Source organism: Equus caballus, chromosome 8, assembly GCF_041296265.1.
Source record: "Equus caballus isolate H_3958 breed thoroughbred chromosome 8, TB-T2T, whole genome shotgun sequence".
In the NCBI taxonomy this organism is placed as follows: domain Eukaryota; kingdom Metazoa; phylum Chordata; class Mammalia; order Perissodactyla; family Equidae; genus Equus; species Equus caballus.
In genome coordinates this window covers 23768299-23794465 of record NC_091691.1, presented here as the reverse complement: position 1 = coordinate 23794465, position 26167 = coordinate 23768299, and the positions used below count along the sequence as shown (strand labels likewise).

Genomic DNA, 26167 nt, shown 5'->3' with positions numbered 1-26167 from the left:
TATCTAAGGCTGGTAAAAAACAAAAACACTTAAAAAAAAAAACAAAAAAAAAACACTTGATGACAGCAGCATCATTGAGGGCGCAGGAAATAAGCGCTCTCACCCATTGTTGGGGAGCAACCTGACAGCATCCCTTCAGAGCCTGAAATGCACATACTGAGACCCAGACGTTTCACTACCAGCAACTCAACCTCTGCCTGTCTTTGGAATATTATGCCAAAATATGTTCATGACAGTGCAGACTGTAATAATTATATACGCCACTGGAAACAACTGTCCACCAATAGCAGAAGGGTTACAGAAACCGTTCCATCCATAGAATGGGATTCTGAGGAAGTGTCGAGACAGAGGAGGAGGAGGGGTAGGTTGACACTGCTGACAGGACTCTAAGTGTGACAGCGTGACCACTTTAGTCTAACTTACAGATCCGTACCATTAGGTACAAGCTCGAAACTGCTTTTCCAAACGTGGTACCAGAAACAATTTATTTTGCAGAGAAACACTGGGATTCAGTAGAGATTGGGAAATACATGTATTTTTAATTTTACACCTTTCTTTCCTTGATTTTTTCCCACCATGTACGTCTATATAACACATATGTATGACAAATGCATGTGTTAGTGGGGTTAACTGGATGCCAGGGTTATGGGCCATTTCTTTACTGTTTATACATATATAACAAATTCGCCATCTTAACCATTTTTAAGTGTACAGTTCGGTGGCATTAAGTACACTCACACTGTTGTGCATCCATCACCACTATCCATCTCCAGAACTTTCTCAATATTCCCAATGGAAACCTGTCCCCATTAAACCCTAATTCCCCATGCCCCTCCCTCCAGCCCCTGGTGCCCCCATTCCACTTTTGTCTCTAGGAATTTGACTACTCCAGGTACCTCATCTAAGTGGATTCATACAGTATTTGTGCTTTGTGACTGGCTTATCTCACTCAGCATGTTCTCAAGATTCATCCACGTTGTAGCAAGTGACAGGACTTTCGTCCTTTTTAAGGGTGAATACTATTCCATTGTAAGCACACACATTTTGTTTATCCATTCATCCAAGGATGGACACTCGGGTTGTTTCCACCTTGTGGCTATCGTGAATAATGCTGCTGTGAACATGGATGTGCAAATATTTGTTTGAGACCCTGCTTCAATTCTTCTGGATATGTACCCAGAAGTGGAATTCCTGGATGATACGGTAAGTATTTAAATTTCTGAAGACCTTCCAGGCTGTTTCCACAGCGGCCGTGTCACTGTACATTCCCGCCAGCAGTGCATCAGGGTACTCTGCTATCTTTAAACTATTTTAATGGCTGCTAAGGAGACCCACCTGGGGGCTTCTGGCTTATTCCTGGTGTGGCTGGCACCGTTTGGTTTGTGAAATCAGTGACATGTGCTGTGCTGCCAACAACTGACATCTTCCACAGCGATCTGGGAAAACCTCACACACCATGGTGTGGCCTGGGCTGGTGGTGGCCCAGGTGCAGCTGGGACAGGTCGGAAGCATCTAGACAGAGGCCTGCCCTTTGTGCCCCAAGAGGGGAGGTGGTGGCTGGTGCTCCCTCCCACTGCCTGGGGCCAGGGAGGCTCCTGAGGTAAGTGGAAAACCTTAGTAAGACACTTACCTCTACAGGCCCTCCCTGGCCCTGCCAGGGATTCCTGGCGAGCCGGGCTGTGGCCGCTCTCCCCGGAGAACGTGGTGAGCTGCTTGTCGAGTCAGGCTCACTGCCTGTTGTCAGCAGAGAATGCGGTCACTGTGTAGCAGGCAGTGCCCACGACCTGGTGGTTGGCGAGCAGGCCCGGGCATGGGAGTTACTTCCACTCAGACAGCTGCAGAGTGGGAGCCCCCAGGTCCCTCTGAGGTCAGGTTTCAGCCTCTAGCACCCTCTAACCCCCTCTCCCTAGTTTCTCAATATTTGGACAGGGAACACCTGCATTAGAATAGAAAGTCAGGGCAGGAGTGATGGAAGGATGCAGACTCCTGGGCCTGGGCCCTGGATTAAAGTCTGGTGCTGGGCCTGGGAATCTGCATCATTGAAACGCATGCTCAAGTTTGAGAATTATATTTTGGGCAAAAGATGGCCTCATTCTCTGAGGAAGAATGCAATGGCAGGAGTGTGGCCCCCAAAGTAAGCCTGGCAAGGAGAGCTCCTGCCATCAGCCCTGTAAGGGCCACATCTGCCAGGTCCCTGGCACAGAGCAGGGCTTCAGAGTGTGAAAGCTCAAGTTGGAGGGCAGGGAGCACATCTCCTTTGGACCCAGCCTCCCTGCTCAGCTGAGGGGCCTCCAGGAGAGAAGGGCACGGCGGCTTCAGATACTACCAGTCCCTGGTACCTGTTAGGGAAGGACTAACAATCTGGCATTTACTCGGGTGAAAGCAATGACTTTCACAATGGGCATGAGGCTGAACTCCTCACTGGCTCATTCAGGCCTCAGCCCCGAGGCAGAGGTGGAGCCCAGGCCACGAAGGCCAACTAAGCGGCCGGGACCTGCAGCTCGGATGGGGGGAGTTGGGGCTCTTAGAACTCAGCCTGGTCTCTGATTCCAACCTGTGCCATAATCTCAAAGCCAGGGGGAATGACAGAAATCAGTTAAAACATCCCCGTCATGGCTGTGTGAAACTCGACGCTAGAAGGCACCTGTGGTGACCGTGGGCACCTGGGAAGCCGACCCTCGTCAGGTTGGTCTCCTGGCAGGTTGCGCAGTGTGACAGCCAGAGCTGAGCAGCCTGATTCTCTCCCTGCTTTCTGGGAGGTTTTCTGTTTGTGAGAGCAAGTGACAGTGGCAGTACCAGGCAAGGTCTTCAGCACCTTCCAAGTCAAACTCCTCCCATTCTTTGACGTGGACCGAGAGTGTTTTCAGTCCTACCTCAGGTGCTCTAAAAACATGGCTTCAGTTGTCTCTTCCAACCTGGCTGTCACCTCAAGCCTCTCAAGGTGGAAACACTGGAACTGCAGGTGGGAGGGGCCTGAAGGATCCAGCCCAGGGTGTCACTGGCATGGAGGGGCCTAGGATGGACAGGCCACATTGATGTAGAGGCTCCCAGCAGAGCTGAGGGAACCAGCCCACGACAGTACGGACGGAAGGTGATGCCCAGGGACTGGCTCCAGGGCACATCCTCACCCCATGGGAATCTCAGGGGTCATGGTGACGAGCCTGGCGTGCAGGAACAAGATTGGGAGGGTGGAGCTGGGCTTCCTCCCCGAGCCAGGAAAATGGCAAAAGCTTTCGCCTTTTCTCCCAATGCACTGACTGGTAACAGCTGCTCAGAGGCGAGCTGAGGAAGGACATGAGACTGCATCCTGGAGAGAGGACTAAGGCCAATGAGCAGCATCTTCTCTGGGCCGCCCATCCACCTGGCATGACCCCAACGGCCTGCTGGCTCTTTAGAAACTGCTCGATCAGATGCTGCTGCTCAGGCTTTGGGTCTCATACTGAAAGACACTAACAGTAACTTTCTGCCTATTTTAAATGGCAGTTATCAGATGATGTGAGCTCCTAAACTTCCATTGTTCTTAGACTTCCAAACTTTCCATTTACATCAAAATCACATTTTGCATCACCTTTGACTAATTTTGTTTTTGTTTTGTTTTGGTGAGGAAGATTAGCCCTGAGCTAATATCAGCCACCAATCCTCCTCCTTTTGCGGAGGACCACTGGCCCTGAGCTAATCTCTATTTTATATGCAGGATGCCTGCCAAAGTGTGGCCTGATGAGCGGTGTGTGAGTCCGCTCCCAGGATCCAAACTGGCGAACCCCGGGCCATCGAAGCAGAGCACACAAACTTAACCACTACACCACTGGGCCGGCCCCTAACTAATTTTGCTTTAATGAGAATTTGAGGTTACCTGTGCCATCCTTCCCCTTCGCCTCCAAGTTAACTATATAGTCAAAGGCATCGCATCTTAAGAAACAAGGGGAAGGATGGCTGAAGTCTCCCAGCACCCAAGCCCAGGGAATGAGCCCCCTGCTGACCCCATGACAGAATGCTGAAACTGGATCTCAGCACTGCTCACTGAGCCGGGCAAAGACTAGTCTAAACTCCGACCAAAGACTCTTGCCCAGGGAAACTTACGAACTGAAAAAGCAAATGGATGAACAAACTCAGTGTTACCTGAGGTTCCCAATCCTCCCAGCTCCCAATACTCTCGGAAGAAAGGGAGTCTATTTATGGCAAATAATTCTGGGGCTGAATCAATGTATTGTGAGTATGAGACCAAAAAAAGTAAAAATCTACAAAGGGTTTCCATTCTGATCAACCCAACACCATTACTGTACAAAAAACAGTTTTATTAGTTAATTACCCCAAGTGTGCCTCTGTTCATGCTCTAGGTCACACCTGTTTCTCAGACCCAGCCCAGGCTCATAGACAAGTTACGAGATTAGCAAGTTGGAAAATTGTTCTGCAAAATAGCAACTGTCGGCTTAAGGCATTACTAACATTGCAGAAGGAAGCAAGGTTACTAGGGAAGTTTGGACAGCCCAGGACGATGACTTCTGGGACAGGAAACCCTCTCTGAAAGGGCCAGCTCGTGCTGCTATCTGACTTGGCAGATGTCACACTTGCTCTGGTTGACTGGTCACTCCTTTAAACCCATCCACAACATCACAGACAAAACACTACCTATTCCTTGAGTTTTCAGATGTAGAAATTAGTTGTATAAAAAGCACTCTGTCCCAGAACACTGGGCACATCTGGTGGCCTCCCAGAGTGCTCACTCAGTCCTCCCTGGCTGGAGCAAGGGAGGATGGAGATATGTGGAAGGTTGGTCAGGCTCAGTTTTTAAAAACGAAGTCATTACTAGAAATACGGAGCAAAGGGGTAGAGACCCCTGCTGCAATCACATGCTGAATCATTGTCCTCCCAGAGAGCAGGCTCCTACGGGCTCCTTCAGTCCACGGAAGCGCTCAGAGCAGGGCAGGCCAGTGTGGCCACGGAGCTGCCGCCAGCCTCACTGCATGCCGAACCACTGCTCCTGGTCAGCCCACTGGGCCGCCTCACTGTCGCTGCCCTCCAGGTCCCCTTCTTCCCCACTCCCTTCCATGTCGTCCACATCCTCCTCCTGAGTGGCATCCGTGGGACTCTCCTCCTTCTCCATCTTCTGCATCCCCTCTAGAGACTTCTGGTCATTGGGGTCCAAACTAGGGGACAACAAAACAAAGGAGAGGCCTGAATCTCTGCCTTGTTTCTTGCTGGCTGAAGCGTCATCTCCCTGGCGCGGCAGTGAAATGACCACCCAGTCACAGAGAAGCTGCTAATGCCTGGCCTCTCCAAACAACTCCGGTTCCACAGGTGAGAGCGAGGGAGTCCACCACTAGAAGTGAAAAAAGGCGTCTTGTCCTAATTTTTACAATTCTCAATTTGAGTTTTTCTCCATGTATTTCTTAAACCTTTTCACACTTATCACGTCTAGCAATCTGCTAGAGGAAGATACTAGATAACACAAATGAAAAAGTAGCAAACAACCATTAACAGAAAAATTCAAATTTCTTAACAGTATCGGGTTTTTAAGCTACAGGGTTACAAAAAAGTTATTTTTCTATGAGTAAAACTGTTGCATGTTCTTATGATATAATTAAACCATATCAGCATTTCAGTAGTCAACCAAAATCATCACGCTTATAATCGAACAGATTTGTCAACTCCTAGGTTAGTCCCCAGGACCCAAAGCCACCCCTCCTCAGACAATCGAGTGCAGCAGCTAAGAGTCATTACACGTGCCAAAACCCTCAAAGCTCGGAGGCTCCAGAATATTTATTTTCTTGGCTCCTAAGCCATCTTTCCTCTTGCCTTTGGTGACCACCACCTAGGCCAGCAGGTGTCCAGTCTCTAGCAAATCCCACCTCTAATGCAAGTCTGGTATTTTATTTTCTCACTTGTTTCTGGGCTTGTGAGAAGCAGATAAAACCCATGTCGGAATCCTGTTCCTACTTAAATAACTGTAGACCGATTTGTAACACCTCCTCTTCTCTGGAACCTTCCATACAGCTCTCACCCACACGCAGGGCCCCCCGCCCTTTGGACTCCCACCTTGCCTTCTAGGGACTGCTATGAAAGAACTTAGCACATGGTATAGATCAGTCTGCATGTCTGAGACTGAGAGCTCCGGAATCACAGCATCCCCAGTGGTTGCTGAGATGCCAAGCATACAAGTCGTGCTCAACTGCTGATAAGTAAATGGATGTGATCAGACTCGATTAAAAATAGGCCTTCACCATAACCTTACAGACACAGAGACAACCCTCAAAGAAATCACTTCTGTATTAAGCAGTAAGAATACCACTATTTATTTAGTATTTACTATGTACCAGGCACAGTGCTAAGAGCTTTACATGGAATAAGCATTTAATCCTCATTTAATTATTTAATACCTAATAAGGTAGATATAGACAAGGAAATCTGTTAGTAACTTGCCCAAGATAACATGTGGTGAAGGTAGTATTCAAACTGCAGAGCTTAAGTTCTTAACTACTACAGCAGGTAGAAACATGGGAAAGTACTTACAATACTTTGATTTGAAAAAGAATATAAAATATATACTACATGTAACCCTATAAAAATATGTATATGTGTGGGCAAGCCAGGAAGATGATCTACACAAATGAAGACAGATGTTATAGTGGTGTGGGCTGGTGATGAGTGAAACAGTTCTTTAATGTTGTTAATATACTTTAAGAAAAAAATTTTAGACATGAATTCACATATAACTCTTCTACCATTACTATGTTTTCCACTGTGGGCACAGAGTGCGTGTGTTTCCAGAGTTCCTGTTACACAGTTCCCTGCCTCCTCTACCCCTCACCGACCTTCCCCCCACGGGAGGCTAGGTGCCTACCTTAGTGCTATACTATACTGGTCCATTGCTTCCTGATACTCATTGACAGCTACAAGGAAATCTCCTAGGATCCGATGCAGAACACAGTCACTCTGATTAGCTAGTGCATTCCTTAGCAAAGCAATTCCATCTTCATATTTCTGTTCTCTGCCTGGAAAGAAAAAGATCCTCATTTTCCTACTTACCCAACATTTTGAAAATACATTCCCATCTCAAGTCACATACACAAAACCACAACAATGACCACAATCTGACAATCCATTTGCAGATGTCAAGGGAACAGTGGTGGGGCAGGAAGTCAGAACAGCTCATCTGAATTCATTCCATCAAGATATTCGCAGTTTGAGTTCTGACTACTGAAAACGTACTCTTAACCTAAGTTCAAGTAAAAACCAAGATGCATTTTATTTGCCAAATTAGCCCAAGCTCAGTAGTTCATCATATATCAAGACTAAGAAAATCAAGGCTAAAAGGGAAGTCCTAAGAGGGTCGAGATGGGTTAAAACAGTTCAAACTGGCTCAAATTGATTATATTTGGCCCGAACTAGTTCAGGACAACTAAAATTAGATCAAGCCGGTTTGAGCCACTCCACAAAAGTCAGCCACTGCCATTCAAGAAGGCCTAAGGCAACTGCGTCTGGTTGTGGTAAATGGAACCAGTCCACACGAGCTCAGACCTGCGGTAAAAGGCACACACCTGTGCGTTTGGTTGTGCTGAATGGAACCAGTCCACACGAGCTCAGACCTGCGGTAAAAGGCACACACCTGTGCGGTCATCTGCAACCAGCTGGGACTGGGGAATCCAACTGAGATCAGGCTTTATATGATTAGCAACGAACAGGGAAGTAAATAAAATACACTTACTAAGTAGTTCTGCTTTTTTCACCACTGCCTTAATATAATCCGGCCTTTGGGTCAGGGCTTTATCTAATAAAGTTTTGGCTTTCTCCTGTGTCACTGGGTCTTCAAGACAAACGGTGGCTAAAAGGGTAAGGGTCTGTGCATTTGCTCCTAGAGTTTTGTAAACGTTGTTAGCCATTACCATTGCTTCACGAATACTGTTGGAAGCTAAGTAACATTCGATGAGGCCTGAAAAAATAAAACACAGAAAGTTCAACCACATTACCATTCCAAGCCATGCTTCCACTCTGACAGCCTTCCAAATTGCAAACCTTCAAAGCTGCAGACAAAGGGCAGGCCAGGGGAAAACTTTGATGGTAAGATTAGACTGGAAGGTATATTGATGGAATAGCTAAGAAGCGCTCTTCGCCAGAGCACTTGATGGATGTGGAAGAAGCTTGCACTGCAAAGGTACCTTCAGTTTAGCAAGAGAAACCAACATGCTTAAGTAAACCGAAGCATGTAGGCAGCCCAGCTGAATGTTAGAGGAACACACATGACAGTAATCACTAGTTGAAATAGAAAGATGATGAATCCAACACAACCCAAAGTTTTGCTCTTAACAAGCTGTTAATTTCTGGCTGTGTTCAGTCACCTTTAATCCTAGGTTTAAGGAGGAGAGAGAGCTCCTATAGTCCAAAGTGAATGTCCACTTCTACAAACTAAAAGACCTAGGGAGCAACCTAAGGAGAAAGGAAGGCTTTTTCATTTGAAACATTAAAGTTATCTCAAAAGGCATTTGCTGAGGGCTTCCCCAAACTAGATGGAAAACAGATCGGATATACCGAGATTGGCAGCTCCTGCCTCTTTTCATACCCACAACAAGATGCCTTATGGGGACACTTCAAGTAGAGTCAATTCTCAACTCTTTATGCCAAGAAGTTGAGGAGAACAGAGGAAGTACTTTTTGGCACAAAGCATTCATCCAAACAGAAAAACAGCTTAAACCCCAAACCCACACAATCCCTGGCAGATTTTCTCTGTATACTCCTCCACCCTAGAGGCATTTATAACATTTGTGCACATTCTACCACACACTATGGTTACTTAACCAGAAATTACCTAACTCCTGAGGGCAACATGTTGGATTCAGAATTTGGTTGTTTGCAACTACTTAGTAGTTTTACTTCCCTGCTAAAGCTCCACTGGAACTTCTGAAGGAAATGGAAGGAGCACACTTCACGAATCCAGCAAAGAAAGCTCAGCTAGAGGCTGCAAGAAGCACCAGACAGTATACCCAGGGTCACCCTGATCCGAATCTCCAAGTGGTAGTGTGAGTGAAGGTAGCCCATGAAGCCTCACTGGCCAAGTGGGGAACGTCATCTTCTGCCCAACAACTCCAACCACGCTGTGTGCAAGCACTGTGGTAGTGGAGTTATTCAAACACATTCCTGGGCTCTTGTAAAAGAGGCACGCAGCAGAAAGGAACTAGCGTGACCAAAGCAGCTGGGAAGCTTGGGAAGTTATAGTTGCACGACCAAGAATTTAACCTGAAACCAAAAGCTTAGTTTGGCAGTTTCTTTAAAAACAAACCCACAACAAGCATAACTCTCTGGCTACCTAAGCAGGTTTGTCCTTTACCCCAACTTCCAAATTTTATTTCTCAAGTTTGAACTCATCTTCCTGTGAAGAGCTAACCCACTCTCGACTCCTGGGCTCATTTGCAATTGCTTTTGAAAATAGGCTTTGGAGGAACTGCATCTTGTAAGATTTATTTTAGCGTCTGTGACCGAGTCACCAAATGCTGCTGGAGCTGGCACAGCTCCTTTGAACTTCTAGGGTCAGTTCACGTGAACTTCAAATAGTATATAACAAAACAAAGTTGGACCTTGATTGTGCCCACTCTGGATCCAGCTCACAATGAACTGACTGGTTCCCACAACCAACACTGTCATATGGATATGAAGTTACTCTATGAGTAATCTTTCTGACCCAAGGTAAGACAACTGGAAAATAACAAAGACATAACCAAGCAATCTAGCACAATGCTAGCACAGACAGAGTCACATTAATGAGTGGGCCATGTTTGAAAAATAAAAAAAAAGGACAAAAAAACGACACCAACTACTCTCTTATCAAAAAAAAGAAAAAAAGAGAGAAAAATGAATTCTGAAAGTATAGAGTGAAAAGTCCAGTAAAAGTCCTTAACGAATTTAACATGCCTAGTGCACTGGTTCCCAAACTTGTCTGCACACTGGCATTACCTGAGATCTTCAAAAAATACTGATGCCTATTTCCCAACCCCAAATATTCCGATTTAAATGGTATTAAGTGACCTGGCATCAGGATTTTTAAAAGCTCCCCCAGAGGACTCTAAAATACAACAAAGTTAGGGAACTGCTGGTCCAACAAAACCTTCCATCTCAGTGCGATCACCACACCTACAGATTCACACTATTCATCTATATTTTTTATCTTACCTTCATAACAATCTAAGCGACAAGGTGCAAGTCGTATAGCTTCCCGAAAGTGGATAATTGCTTCTTGGACTCTGCCCATGTTTCTGAGTGCTGCTCCCTTAAGTAGCAAAGCTTGAACACTATTACTGTTAAGCTGAATGGCCTTGGCTCCTAAATAGAGGGCCCGGGAGTAGCGTTTGCTATAGAAGCTATGACACCTGGAGAAAAAACACCACCAGAAGTTGTCTGAGAGGAATATAAAGAAACTTCATCCAAAAATCATCAAGAAGGCCCTCTACATGAGCCTTATTACAAACCACACCTATAGCTTTAACCTAAGATAGTGAAAAAACAGAACAAACAAAATCTACTAAATATTTATTTTTAAGGGGGAAATCTTTGATATTGGAGGGGAAAACTATGGAAAAGAACTTGATCATCTGGCTGTGTTATCAGATGAGACACATACAGAGAATTTGTAAAGTCAGGTCAGTAACAAAGCAGCAGCTCCTAAGCTTTTCACTGATGGCTTCCAGTGCTGAGCATGACACATTCACTATCTCAGTTAATACCTACCCCATGAAGCAGGGGTATTAGCCTCATTTTCCAAGTGAGAAATCAGACTCAGAAAGGTAAATAATGCATCCAAAGTCATAGACAGACCATGATTTAAATCCAAGTCTGATTATCTCTTAAACCTGTGCTTTCAACCTACAGTCTATTCAGGAGGAACCACGATTTCCTAAAGAACCTACTGAAAACTAAGGAGAAAAGGGAAAGCATAAACATACCCAGAGACCACCCAGGGTTCTGCATGCTGATCAGAAATATTGAAAAGGCGGCAACCGAGGTTCTCCACATCCTCCAGCCGCCCTTCCCGCGCCAGGAGGTAGCCATATACATCCATGCCTAGAAAGGAAGCAGCTCTTTACAGCAGAGCAGCACCAGCACCAGGGCAGACGCTGAGACCCCAGCTCCCAGAGGGTCTGAGCCCTTTCCACCATCATGAGCTCCTCCCACCAGCACAACCAGTTTCCTACAAAATAACTAATAAAAAGATAAAACACATCCAAAAACTTAAAAAAGCAAAGGAGAAGGACCTACCTCACAATTTGAAAGCCTGTTATTTTCAAGAACTGTTTGTCCCTACATCCTGTGGCATGATACACAGCTATCCTAACTCATAATCAGAAAAAGTCCAAAAAAGGCATCAAATAAGTTCTCTCTTCCAAGAGGTCTAGGCACAGACAGGGCACTTAATAATGCCAGTTAGTCTCAGAAAAAGTTAGCCTATTCCAGAAAAAGCATTTAGTTCTTTCTGGAGTCTAATACATTTAAGATCAGCCCTCTCCAACTTATTCTCACTCATCTTCTATAAAAAAGGCTCCATGCTCGCTGTCACCATCTCTTACCTCCAATCCTTGCTATCCCTTCAGATTCCCAGGAAAAGCCTCTCAAGCGAAGATTACTGTAACATGCCCTGCTGGCCCCCAGACGTGCGTCTGAGCTTCTAACTCCAAGCTGCCAAACTAATATTTCTAAAACACCATTTTCATCTTGGGCACGGGCAACTTGGCGAAGAGAAATAAGCACTGGACACGAGGGAGACCTTGCGCAAATGAAATCATCTTTCTGGATCTGTTTCCTCATCTCCCTACTCTGTCATTCTCGTCCTTAAAAATCTACAAGACTGTTTACTGTCACAAGGTCATATTTTTCTGTTGGCCATTTTTGGGCCTTTACAAGCAGACTTTGGCTTATCTATCCAATCTTATTTCCCACTACTATTCCTAAGCATGCATCCTTCAGTCACTCAACAGTCACCCTTTGGAAGTCCCTATGGCTTACCCTTTCAGCTACACTCTTCTTTGAAATCAATGATCTTTTGTTTCTCACTCCTAATTACTTCCTTTAGTCACCTTGCCCTTTTCTTAGTATCTGCTGTCGCTCCCTTTTACCCATACTAAGGACACAGTGAAGCTAGATTCCCTAAAAGGGTATCCTGGCTCTGGGGATGCCGTCCAAATCCCAGTCAGGCAATCATAAATTCATAAATCCTGAGGAGGAGCTATGACCCCTCTCAGAAGAAAAAAAGCCAAATAATGATCTGTGGGAAGATGACACTTAAATTCAAGCAAAAACAACTGCTTAAAATGGAATTACCCAAGTGTTAGAGATGTGTCAGGACCTAAAACAATGTAAAAGGCTACTGTAATAAATTTTACAAAACAGATCTATGAAAAATGGTATCAGAAGATCATGTCACATTTCCTCCCTGTCTTCTCTGATCCGCCTCAAGCCACTTCCACCCTGCCCCAAGCATTACTTACCTTTTATCAGATAAGGATCCAACATCTGTGCCTGTTCAAACTTGAGGACAGAGTTCTTATTGTCTCCAGCTCTGAAGTACAGATCCGCTAGGCTTCCCAGGAGGTCCACGTTATCTCGCAATAAGGACTTTTTCTCTAGTGAACTTTAAGACATTAAACATTAAACTTTAGAATCCATTACAAATCCTTATTTGTTGAATCTGGGTGGGCATATAGGTACTATCTTCTTTTCTGTGTGTATGAAAGTTTTCGTAGTAAAAAACCATTTAAAATAAACTGTGTATACTAACTAGATTTTCTTACTGTGAGCTTATGATTGAAAAGAAAAAGTTACACAGGATAAGATAACAACACACAGAATAAAGCAGAAATCTCTCTCATTACCTACAAAGAACTTTCTGGCTTCAATTTTTCAGAGGACAGTATACAGCATATGGCATTAAATACAGTGTCTATATGGTCATTCACGAGTGACAGCTATTTATTACTCAACCAAATGACTGCGTAACACAAAAAGCAGTCTCTTGTCCTTGAACTTTACTTTGACTAGAAAGAAAATCCCAGTCCTAAGGAGGCAACCCAGGACAGATGCTGCAATAAACTATGCTTCTGGGACGACCAAAAAGATGTTCTTCCAAGTTCAAGAACGACACAATAAGGCAGTCTGCTTTGCAAGGGTTACTTCTTTTCTAAGTACAGAGCTGAACTTGGTCCAAGTTTACATTTAACAGGTCCTCAGCAGAGATTATTACATTTGGGACCGTTCAGTACATTAAGAGACTATCGAAGCCCTGGGACAACAGGCTGCAACACCAAGAGATAAGCATCTCACTCTTCTGTTTTGCTAATTTAGAGACATAAAACCTCTATACAAGAAAAGGGCCTCAAGAACACTGAAATAACTCTGTGACTCTCACCAGATGGTATTGATTGCTCTTGAGTTGTCACCAGTGTGCACAAAAGCATATGCTTTGATCCACACAGAGAGCCAATCCAAGTTAGGCACAGTCTGGATCACGTTCATCGTCATTGATGCCACCTCTGCACCTTTTACAGAAAGGGAGAGCAAACCTAATCCAATAGAAAGCAGGAGAAAGAAGGTGAGGCACAGCACCCCTCTTCCACAAGGCAAGAAGTAATAGGCTACCCTTTCCCTAGGCTACAGGACAGCCTTTTCCCCAGTCTAAGCAAGACGCACATGACAGAATGACCATGATTTAACACCTCTTGATCAGGGAAAGAATACATGACAATAGAAATCTACTGAATCACTCTCTGGGCGTGAGGCATGGGTAACCTTTAAAAAAATAAAGCTATTCTACTGTATAGCCAAGATTAAGAACTACTATCTTAGTTGGGGCCGGCCCTGTGGCCGAGTATTAAGTTTGTGCGCTCCACTTCGGCGGCCCAGGGTTTTGCCGGTTCAAGTCATGGGCATGGACATGGCACCGCTCATTAAGTCATGCTGAGATGGCATCCCACACGCCACAACTAGAAGGACCCACAACTAAAAATACACAACTATGTACCAGGGGGCTTTGGGAGAAAAAGGAAAAATAAAATCTTAAAAAAAAAAAAAGAACTGCTATCTTAGCAAACACTCCCTGAAAATAGGCAGAGAATGATCTGCACCTAGAATGGCATCGAGGGCTAATGGGCACTGCCTCAGCACTTCCTTATAGCTGGTGACTGAAGGGCGCTCCTGACCGGCCTTCTTGTACAGGTTTGCCAGCATCATGTTTATCTGTAACAAACAAAAACAAAAGACAGTAAGATAAACATATATTGCATATAAAATATCTCACCATCAGTAAGTCCTGATTTTTATTACCAGCTACCATTCTACTTTTTACTGGAAAATTTACCCAGAGCTCTGTGGAAATGAACAAAGACCAACCCCATTCTTCAAACAAATAGGACACTACTACTCTTGCTTTTCCTATGTCCTCTCATTTCTAAGAGGAAAGTCAAATTCCTCTCACTTACCCAACCAAACGGTCCAGTGACAGCTGGACCGAAGATGCTGCTTCTGGAAATGGGAATAACATTCATTTGAGAAATGTTACAGAAAACCCACAACTAGAAGGACCCACAGCTAAGATATACAACTATGTACGGGGGGGTTTGGGGAGATAAAGCAGGAAAAAAAAAAAAAAAGATTGGCAACAGCTGTTAGCCCAGGTGCCAATCTTTAAAAAAAAAAAAAAAAGAAATGTTACAGAATTCTAATTACCTTGATTCTTTCTTGATCTTAAGACAGAGGATAAACTATTCTAGAAGTGCTCAAGTTTACATATTTTAAATGCAATTAATATCAAGGCATAAGAAAGTGAGGCATTCTTAACATAGCTAGTTAAGAAAATGAGATGAATTTTCCCCAAAAAGGAAATGACAAACACAGACGTAACATACTTGGCTTCTCTCTGACAATCAGTCCAGCAACTAGGCTCTGGCCTTTCTAATGGTTAAAGCTTTGACCCATTCATACTGTCTGACTCATCAAAGTAATGCTACCAAAACCACACTCTTAACTGACCCCTGGAGGTGACAATGATCCAGAGACTAGCTACACTATTTAAACCCAGTGAATGCATTTTCAGCACAGTTCAAATATGTAACTCAGTTGAGCTCTATTAAAATAACTCTTCCCAAAAGCACAACAGGGAGAACTTGAGAAAATCTAAAAGTTCCAAAGAAATTAGAGGGAAGGGATAAATGATCTTAATATTACAAGGAGAAAAACACAATATCCCAATTTAAAATTGATAGACCTTAAATGCAACACAGTGTTTGTCAGATCATTAACCTGAGGAAGCAGTCAACATGAGGACACAAAAGAAAAAAAAGCCAATCCTCAATCTTGTCAATGATCTATAGCTTGGTATGCCAGATATTTACTCAAAAGAGTGTCTCTGGAGGAAGAGCATCTGTCCACTGAGGGACTTAGAGTATGTAAAACGATCTAGTATGGCATTAATCCATACTGATTCAAACAATGAAACAATGAAATACTACCAATCAGACTATTTTTTCTTTTTCTTTTTTTTTGAGGAAGATTAGCTCTGAGCTAACTACTACCAGTCCTCCTCTTTTGTTTACTGAGGAAGCCTGGCCCTGAGCTCACATCCGCGCCCATCTTCCTCTACTTTATATGTGGGATGCCTACCACAGCATGGCGTACCAAGTGGTGCCATGTCCACATCCAGGATCCAAACCAGCGAACCCTGGGCTGCCGAGAAGCAGAATGTGTGCACTTAACCTCTGCACCACCGGGTCAGCCCCCAGACTATTTTTCATTTGGCCTCAGACTTACCATTTTAGGCTATGTTGAAAATGCAAAAGAAGGTACTTCAAGGAAAACTCCAGTATTGGTGTCAATACTTGAAAAGAATAAAAGGTTAAATTTAAGATCCTTTCTTGACTGCTTGTTATTAACTATGACTGACAGACCATCTGTCTCAACAAATATGAAAATTCCCTTTAAACTATCTATCACTTTGAAAGAATGAGTTTTGAGTACTACCTAGTGGGAAAATCAAACCTTTTAATACAGATCCTTACTTGGGAACATCATAAAGCCATATTCCACCAGTTATAAACACAAGCAGTCATCATTTTCTAAAAATGGAGTGAGAAGTGGTATGTTTACTCTTAAAAGTTGAAGATTTACCAAGACATAACAATCTCACACTGGCATTTTCCTTTAAAATACGAAGAAATGTGTGGCGGTGTTTACCATACACGAACAGATGTTCATTTAGACGCATTGTGATTCACTTCCTTGTCCTTTACACAGACTGAGAAGCCAGTTAACTCCCCAACCGACAAGAAAGAAAAACTGTAAATATCAAAGGTTTATGTTTGAGGCACATATCTGTTTGCTCCTGGATATAACCTCTACAGAATGAAGGAAATGTACTCCTAATAAATACAGATTCTGCTAGTCCCTCTTAAAATGACGGCTGTAAACACTAAAGTGTTGGATACCACAAAGCTGAGCTTCTTTGCCATTACTCATTTTCAAAAAATGTCTACAAATTCTCTCAAGCATTAAGAAGGAAATTATAGTACATTCACAATAAGATAAGGAATAGGTATCATTCACAGTTTAGAATAAAAAAATCTTCCAAAAGGAAGACACTCTTCATACGCAAAAAAAATTAATCTTGGGTAAGACTTTCATAGGGTACGGAACACAATTTAGTATACAGCATCCAAGCTTATTATGAGACAGGTTAGTCTATAAGATGCTTCCAAATGTTTTTAAAGGCAGTCACCACCATAAAATATACTGGGGAAATAGCTTAATTTTAAAAACTAAAAAAACAGTAAATAAATCCTCAATATGAAGAGATGCTTAAACATTCTCATCAAGTTTGACTGGTTACTTTTAAAACTCAGCAATACTTGGGTGAAAAAACACTAACTAAATTCACCAGGTCCCTATTGCTTAGATTCCTTTTAAGGGCAAGAGGATGTACACAGACATCTTACACATAAAACTCCTTATTGTTAAGCATAAGTTGCACAGTTTTTCAGTGAAGTGAGGAAGGCAGGTGACATGAGAGTATATGTTAGAATATTAACTAGTGACATGAATTCAATCCTAAGAACAACGATTCTTATTGCTCTTCTAAACTAGACTTGAAAAAAAACTGTAATCAAAGATGCCCAATATAACACTACTTACAGAATAGTACTTTTTAAAGTATTGTCACATACATCAACTTATTTAGTTTTTCCAAGAGTAAGCAGACAAAGTATTATTACCCTCATTTTATAAATAAGAAAAAAGTACTGCTCAGATTGGTAACCTGCCCAAGTCCACACTGCACACACCTTTTTGTCCTAAACTCAGACAAGACACCAGATCTTTTCAGTTGAAGGTATTCTATTCACTACAATATGTTGCCAAATCAAGCACAAATACATATCCCCCTCACAAATAAGTACACAAGGATCTTATAGTCTTGATTTTGAAAACAAAGGGATTAATAAAACCATTCATATTATCAAATGGGCATTCCTACAGAATGCAAAAAATGAAGTTCTAAAAAAGCGTTGTTGCCACCTGGAAGTGTATTGCAAATCAGTATTTCCTACAGCAAGAATACAAAGAATAAGGGCTGGCCCAGTGGTGCAGCAGTTAAGTGCGCACGTTCTGCTTCAGCAGCCCAGGGTTCACTGGTTCAAATCCCGGCTGCGGACACAGCACTGTTTGGCATGCCATGATGTGGCAGGTGTCCCACATATAAAGTAGAGGAAGATGGGCATGGATGTTAGCTCAGGGCCAGTCTTCCTCAGCAAAAAGAGGAGGATTGGCAGCAGTTAGGTCAGGGCTAATCTTCCTCAAAAAAAAAGAGAAATACAAAGAATAAGCACGTGTATCGTTCTCCAGCTACCATTTTCATCCACTGAACATTCAGGGTCTCAGAAGAAACTCACTCTTCTATCTCTCTGAACCCTCACCTCATTAACAGGGGAACAAAGTGAGAATTAAGAGTCAAGAGTAAAATGTTCAGATGGACTCCCTAATGCATAGAGAAAACATAGAGGAAGAGGGTTGGAGGAACTGGAGAGGAGAAATATATGTAACAAATTGTTAATTCAACTCACTTTGGGAGTTCTTTGTCTTGAAGGGATCCCATCAAGTATAGCAATGGCATCTTTATCTTGTTTTAGCATCGTATAACATTCAGCCATTTTGTATTTCACTTCAATTTCAGATGGAAGACACTAAGAAGCAACGAAAACATCTCTTCAAAATATTACTTCAACAGTACGGCAGTTCTTCAAAACGTTAAACAGTCACGACCCAGCAATTTGCTCCTACATATACAGCCAAGAGAACTGAAAACATATGTCCACATAAAAACCTACACACAAATGTTCACAGCAGTATTTTTTTCCCCTGAGGAAGATTAGCCCTGAGCTAACATCTGTGCCAGTCTTCCTCCACTTCATATGTGGGATGCCACCACAGCATGGCTGACAAGAGGTATAGGTCTACACCTGGGATCTGAACCGGTGAATCTGGGCCACCGAAGCAGAGCGCATTGAACTTAACCACTAAGCCATGGGGCTGGCCTCTAGCATTACTAATAATAGACAAAAAGTAGAAACCCAAATGTTCATCAACTAGTTAACAGATAACACATGGCATAACCACACAATGGAATATTACTCAACAATAAAAAGGAATGATGAACTGATTCAGGTTACAACATGGATCAACATTGAAAACGCTACGCTAAGTAAAAGAAGACAGACACAAAAGGCCATGTGTTGGATGATTCCACTCACATGAAATGTCCAGAATAGGTAAATCTACACAGACAGAAAAGTCAGTGATTCCCAGGGGTTGGGGAGGGGGAGATAACAGGCACCGGGTTTTTCTATGGTGATGAAAAGGTTCTGGAATTAGATAGTCGTGATAGTTGCACAATTCTGTGGATATACTAAAAGCCAGTGAATTGTGAATTTTATGACATGAATTATATATCAACTTTTAAAAAATTCCTTAGAGATTAAATGTATTTAATTCACATGAAAGGTTTGGCATGGTGTTTAGCATACTGAATGCTCAAAAAAAGTTAGTTACTTCTATGAATGATCCTATATGGATGATATACATGACTTCAATTCAGTGTCAAAAAAACAGAAAATCCAGGCAATCAGCTCTTCAATAACAAAAAACAAATGTTTTACAAAAAGAGAAATAAAACGAGATGAAGATCTACAAGCTTTAAAAAAAAAAAAAGAGCAACTACACTGGGGCTGGCCCCGTGGCTGAGTGGCTAAGTTCACGTGCTCAGCTTCGGTGGCCTGGTGTTTCACTGGTCCAGATCCTGGGTGCGGACCTAGCACCACTCATCAAGCCATTTTTGAAATGTGGTGTCCCACATAGCAGAGCCAGAAGGACCTACAACTAGAATATACAACTATGTACTGGGGGGCTTTGGGGAGAAGGAAAAAAAAAAAGAGGAAGGCTGGCAACAGATGTTAGCTCAGCGCCAATCAAAAAAAAAAAAAGCAACTACATTAATGTGTCTTTTTTTTAATGTGGAAAAATACAAAGCAGAAAAAACATGACTTATAATTCACTCCCAGTTCATTCTACTGACATTCTTTTTAAATATAAGTTGTGGAGCCGGCCCCGTGGCCAAGCAGTTAAGCTCGCGGGCTCCACTTTGGCAGCCCAGGGTTTCACTGGTTGGGATCCTGGACATGGACATGGCACCACTCATCAGGCCATGCTGAGGTGGCATCCCACATAGCACAACTAGAAGGACCTACAACTAGAATATACAAATATGTACTGGGGGGCTTTGGGGAGAAGAAGAAGAAGAAAAAAAACGATTGGCAACAGATGTTAGCTCAAGTGCCAATCAAAAATAAATAAATATAAGTTGTATGTTTAATTTAAAGACAAGTTCAACTTTAAAAGTAAAAGTTCCCCTCTTCCTAAAGCTTTCCACTGTGAAATTCATTTCCTTTACACACTAAGTCTTTCATGGCATATTAGCCATACATATTCTAGGCATCTATCAGGATATATTTATACTTCTATAAACTATCCCCTTTAGACAAAACAAGTTTAGATACACTGCTTCAAACCTTATTTTCTTTACTAATATATACAGTTCTTTCCAAATCAGCACATATACCTGCATCTCATTTTTCATTTCTTTAATAGTTTCATCATATTCCATCTTACGGCTATATTATAATTTAACTAGACCCCACTGATGAACACTTTTGTTTTAAATTCTTACTATTATAAACAAAGCTGCAACAAGCAGCCTTAGTTATGTATCCTGTAATCCTCTTGTGAGTCTGCTATTAGGGTTAATTTCTAGCAATGAGATGACTCCATCAAACAGTGAAATTATTTCCCTTTATTTATTTATCAAGCAACCAAAATTGGCAGGAATTCTTAGACTATTTCCCATAAATTTCCTTCCCTAGGTACTTACTGTTCTAACAACTGACTTACATTTTAACAGTTGTACTTTCATTAAACTTACAAAGACACTTTAGATTTTGAATTTTGTTTATATAAAAGGGAGGAACAATGCATGACTTGGTTAGAATCCAAATAATTCATGTTTAATTCCGTTTTCAGATCTATCCATGGAGTGAATTCTGCTTTTAGCCCTTAATGTTTGCTTAGATACATTCTTGCATCTAAGTGGTTTTTCATCTTTATTTCTCCAGTCAGCTCCCCTTTAAAATTACTTTTTACTTTACCATCTTCAACATCTAATCAGCAGTCTTGTAAATTCTTTCAGTCTCTCTCACATTTCTATCTCCAATTACCTGACTTTGCGGAGTGGATGCAGAATTTCCAGTTGAAGGTCTCACTTTTGAAGTTTTACTTAGGGCTTTCTTCTGCTGTAAAGCCATGGTATACTTACTCACAGCATTCCGATATTCCTTATCATGAAAAAGAGAATCTGCGTGATACACCAAAAGCTGGTACTTCTGAGATGGGGAGAATAACTCACTAGAAAACAAAGAAAGTATAGCCCCTACATGGGTTACTTTGAAACGTTACAAGAGCACCCTCCCTAGGGTCCATATAAGCCTAGCACAAAGCCTTGTGTAATGACAGTTTACAAAAGTCAACGTACCTTAAGGACTAGTCTCTAAAATAAGAGGCATGAGAGTTGTAGTCCACGCTAACATGGTCAACACGTTTAAGAAATTACCTTAAACTGTTCTGTTTTAATATGCTTTTTTCCTTTACTTACTTACAAAAGTAATGATAGCTCTAAATCAAATTCAATAATATAGCATACAAAGAGAAATGTAATAAATCTTTTCCTTCCCTTCTTTAACCCAAGCTCTCTTAATTTAATAGTTTGATATATATCTATACTCTTTTATTTTAACCTCAATTCTTAGGATAATACACACAAAGGAGAACAATCACAATAACTAATACTACCAGAGAAGGCTCGAAGAATCTGGAAAAGAGAAACCTCACCACTTTGGATCCTTTTTAGGAAAGTGCTGAACAAAAAGAGGTTTGGAGGGAACTGAAAACTCTTCAAATACTGAAGAAAATGAGAATACTGAAATACTTAAGTATGGGACTAGAATAGGATAGGCCAATGAGATAGAGTGGGATAGAAAGGAAGAAGATTAGCCTAATTTGAAGAAAGTGGTTTTTTTAAATTTTACACACAAAAGTAAACTTTACTTGCACTATAAAAATTTTTATCTCCTTGAGTCTCGGGGCTTAAGGATAGTGTAAAGGAACCAATATGTTTCAAAACTTTTTCTTTAACATTGAATATTGCTCACAAGTGTTATAACTGCCTAGAAGCTGGCCACCAATCATTTTTTGGTTTTTTTTGCTGAGGAAGATTTCTCTGAGTCAACGTCTACTGCCAATCTTCTTCTTTTTGCTTGAGGAAGATTTGCCCTCAGCTAACATTCATGCCAATCTTCCTCTATTTTTCATCTGGGCCGCTGCCACAGCGTGGCCACTGATGATCCAAAGCATGGCCGCCAAAGTGGAGTGTGCCAAACTTAACCATTCAGCCATGGGGCCGGCCCCAGATAATTCATTTTTAATCTCCAATCCTACTCCTCCCCAAATTGAGCAGTTTACATGTCTTTGACAGATAAAAGCTACAGCCACTTAAAATGGAAAGTCAGAGTCAAAGAACTCTGCAGATAGTTAATTTCTCAACAAATGAAGGTTACTCAAGAACAGGTACCATAGATTAGTGGTTGCCAGGTACTGGGAAGAGTGGGATTGGGGAATGACTACTAACAGATACGGGGTTTCTTTTTGGGGTAATAAAAATGTTTTGGGGTCAGCCCTGGCGGCCTAGTGGTTAAGTTCAGTGCACTCCACTTTGGCGGCCCACATTTGGTTCCCGGGCATGGACCTACACGGCTCTGTTGGCAGCCATGCTGTGCTGGTGGCCCACATACTACAAAACACAGGACGGTTGGCACAGATGTTAGCTCAGGGCAAATCTTCCTCAGCATAAAAGAAAGTTTTAGAATAAACAGTGGTGGTAATGGTTGCACGACACTGTGAATATACTTAAAACCACAGAAATGTATTTTTTAAAAGGGTGATGAATTCGATTGTATGTGAATTTTGTCTTAAAAAAAAGCAGAGGTAGGCTAAACGCTGGATATAAAGTTACAAAGGAAAGTCAAGGACAAAGCTATAGTACAGGTAGATGTCTTCCAACTCTGAGATTCTATGTATTTAGTGAGAAATAAGATTTGATAGAAAATATTACTACACTCAGAGAAAGCATTCAGATACTTACATATTGTAACATACATGCCTACTTACGCATGCATAAGTCACCTCTGGAATGATACATGAGAAACTGTTAATAGTTGCCTCTGAAGAAGGGAAATGGTGGGGTGAGCTTCAAAACTCAGGCACAGACACTTATCTGCATACCCCTTTTGTACTGTTTGAACTTGTTCTACCATGTATATTGCCAATTCAATAAGAAATTTAAAATATAAATGATAAAGATCAGAATTTAAATGCCTCCTAAAGCTGCGAAACTGCTAGTTTAACCTAGTATGAAGCAGCAAGGGCTAACTAAGTCTAGTCCGAGTATCAAACTGCTTCTAACTATCCTGTAACATCTTCCAGGACGAAGAGTAATGACTAACTGGTGTATAAATTTCCAACGGTGCAAACTGTGTGCCTTGACAAATCACTCAGAACCAAGTGAAAGACTCCAGAATAAACACAGAAGGCTGACAGAGACCAGGCTCCTCACCGTCAACACTAGGTGAATGGTGGCAAAATGATGGGTCTCACGTAGCGAGGCCCAAAAGCACACTAATGGAAAAGAAACAGGGAGCAGCGGCTGCATCTCAGGCACTTAAGGAAAGGGGCCTTTCCTTTCTGACCCAGACAGCTTCTAGAGCAGGCCAAATGGAAATGCGTCCACCGAGTAGGAGATTTAACTATAACCCATTTAGAAGCAGTAAACTGTGGTGGGTCAGAAGGGACACTTTACAGTCAAGACCAAAATCCAGACGTGTGTGAAATAGGACAGTATTTCACCTCCCTCAAGTTGTATGCACTTCCTTACCACGTTCAAAAGACGTGTGAATGCTTACTGCACACAGGACTGCACTGCCTTCATTAAGTGTTAACAGTCATGTAGGAAGACGGGCACGGATGTTAGCTCAGGGCCAGTCTTCCTCAGAAAAAAAAAAAAAAAAAAGAGGAGGATTAGCAGATGTCAGCTCAGGGCTAATCTTCCCGGGGTGGGGGTGGGGGGGAAGAGTCATGTAGAATATAGATCTTAAAAGTTCCCATCACAATAGAAAAAAAAATTGCAACTCTGTGTGATAGTGGAAGTGAACTAGACTTACTGTGGTAATAATTTCGCAACACATACAAATATCCGATCATTACGTTGCACACCTGAAACTAATACAATGTTACATGTCCATTACACCTCAATTGAAAAAACAGGGATGTAGAACATAAAACAGGGCAAAGGGATAGGACAGCAAGGGTTAGGGCCAATTCTGACAGAGAAGAGTTCTCTAGGAGGGATCTGAGCTGACACCCGAAAAGAGGAGGCGGCCCTGGGCGCGGGACTCCCAAGCAGAACAGCAAATGCAAAAGCCCTGCGCTGAGAACGAGCTTGGCGCGTTCCAGCAACAGAAAGAACAGCCGGGGAGGCTGGAGCACAGGCAGCAGAGTAGATAGGATCAAGTCGGGGAGAAGAATGTGTGGCCTGGTAGGCCACGCGAAGGAACGTGAATTCAAGCCCAACGGAGAAACTGAAGCAGGGCAGCGACGGGCACGCAAGGCTCCTCCGCCCTAAGACTCAATGGACGGCGGCTCTGAAACCGCGAAAAGGGCCCTGCGAGTCCTCAAAAGACGCCACTCCCGCCCATCAAGGGAGCCTCCGTTGGGAGGGGTTTGACGAGACGAGAAAGTGCACCCTCCGGATACACTCGAGGGGAAGAGCAATCTCAGATGGGGGACGGAGGGACAAAACCAGGAGCCGGGAAGGGAACAGTCAGCCCAGCGATGTGACATTCGCTGTGCCCGGCGACAGGTGCCTGGGGAACCCCCCGCCAGGGTCGTCCTCAGAGCCTCCGCCTTCACATCCCCCGCAGGGAGCGCGCCCCAGCGCCGGGCACGACGCGGGGACCCAGCCCGAGGCCATCGCAGGCGCGGGGCTGCGGCTGGGCCCGCGGCCGCTCCTTCCCGCCACGCCCCGGGCCCCCGCGGTCCCGCTTCCAAACCGGCGCCGCTTCCTCCTCAGCCCCGGCCGCTCCCCGCCTCAACTCACGGGTTATTATTACTCATGGTAAGTAACAGGCTGCTGAGGAGCCGCACGTTGGAGTGCAGCCCCGCGGCCGCCATGTCTCGCACGTGGTCTATCACATTCATCCTGCCCGGCAAGGCCGCGGGCAGCGGCGACAGCGGCGCGAAAAGCCGGTAAAGGATCCTTAGCGAAGACTCCAAAATGGCGGCCTCGCCGGGGTCCATCGGGTCCACATGCAGCACCGCCCCCGGGAAAATAGGCAACTACTGAAGTGCCTGAGCAAAAAAAAAAAAAAAGACCCCAAAACTCAGTTTCTTCCCCTAAGGTCCCTCTGAGGTGGAATGATTTGGTTTTGGGGATTTTTGGTTTTGTTAGCAAAAGTTGCATCATCATTCTAAGCTGCAAACTTTATTGAGGGCTTACAATAGGCTGGAGACAAAAGGCACCTCAGTTTGAATATATGCTCAATTGAAATGAGTCTGAGAGGAATTTGCGTCTCACAAATTAATAAAAACAAATGGACAATTATAAATAAGAGTATAGTAGGTGGTTGGGGGAATCCTCAACAGCTGGCATTAAATATTTTAATCAGGCGCCAGGGGCAGTCCTGAGCGCTTGCACCGTCGCTCTCGCGCACCTGGCTGAAGGTGCCACGCCTCCTCCCCTCAGGTGTGCGTACCTGTGGGCTTCTGGCTTCAGCTTTGGATGGACGCCCTGGGTGGAAAAAGGACCTGTTTTTACCCTGTGATATGACTCAGGGTAAGTTCACTCAGTTCAGAGTGGATAAAGACCACGTTGAGTTTTAGCCGTCCTAATATGTGTATAGTGGTATCTTATTGTTGTTTTAATTTGCAATTCCCTAATGACATGTGACTGAACATCTTCTCATAGCCCTATTTGCTATCTGTATATCTTCTTTCGTGAGGTATCTGTTCAGACCTTTTGCCTATTTTTTAATCAGAGTGTTCGTGTTCTTACTGTTGAGTTTTAAGATCTCTTTGTATATCTTGGATAACACTCCTTTAACAGATATGTGTTTTGCAAATATTTCCTCCCAGTCTGTGGCTTATTTTCTCATTCTCTTGATCACCCCCTCTCTTTTACAAAAAAATTGCTTTCAGTAATAATCCTGAAATGAAGGGACTAATAATAATAGCCAGAAAACAAACAGTGAAAATATTATTTTATTAAACTTCATCTAAATAAGGATGCCAGTAAAAACTTTAATGAAAAATAAAACAAATATTACGGTACAAAAAGGCAATGGATTAATACTTTTAAATTACATTAATGTACTTAAAAAACAAAACTTTTATCCCACATATTGGATTAATAAAGAAATGAATAATATACAGTTTCTGGTTTTGACCCTTAAATTCTGCAAACTTGTCATTGACTATCAAAACTGATCAT

At 42.9% G+C, this 26167-nt stretch overlaps 1 protein-coding gene across 12 annotated transcripts in view; it reads right to left on the bottom strand.

Annotated features, from left to right (window-relative positions):
• Positions 1-25001, bottom strand: part of ANAPC7 (anaphase promoting complex subunit 7) — a 69492-nt gene extending 44491 nt beyond the window's left edge. For 3 of the 12 annotated variants that reach the window (XR_011420831.1, XR_011420830.1, XM_070220189.1), the window contains exons 1-10: positions 24779-24991; positions 20790-20976; positions 18087-18206; positions 14103-14214; positions 13388-13541; positions 12471-12613; positions 10932-11049; positions 10162-10358; positions 7706-7930; positions 6842-6992 (exon numbers count right to left, since the gene is read on the bottom strand). Coding sequence is in view for 10 of the 12 variants with exons in the window: in XM_070220189.1 (XP_070076290.1) it covers positions 6842-6992; positions 7706-7930; positions 10162-10358; positions 10932-11049; positions 12471-12613; positions 13388-13541; positions 14103-14214; positions 18087-18206; positions 20790-20976; positions 24779-24978 (1607 nt within the window). In the remaining 2 variants the exon portion in view is untranslated. Of the gene's footprint in view, positions 1-4274; positions 5321-6841; positions 6993-7705; positions 7931-10161; positions 10359-10931; positions 11050-12470; positions 12614-13387; positions 13542-14102; positions 14215-15783; positions 15851-18086; positions 18207-20789; positions 21002-23557 lie in introns of those variants that run through there. The other 9 variants (XM_001915547.5, XM_070220193.1, XM_070220188.1 and 6 more) reach the window with 9 other exon arrangements.
• Between the last annotated feature and the right edge of the window lie 1166 nt (positions 25002-26167).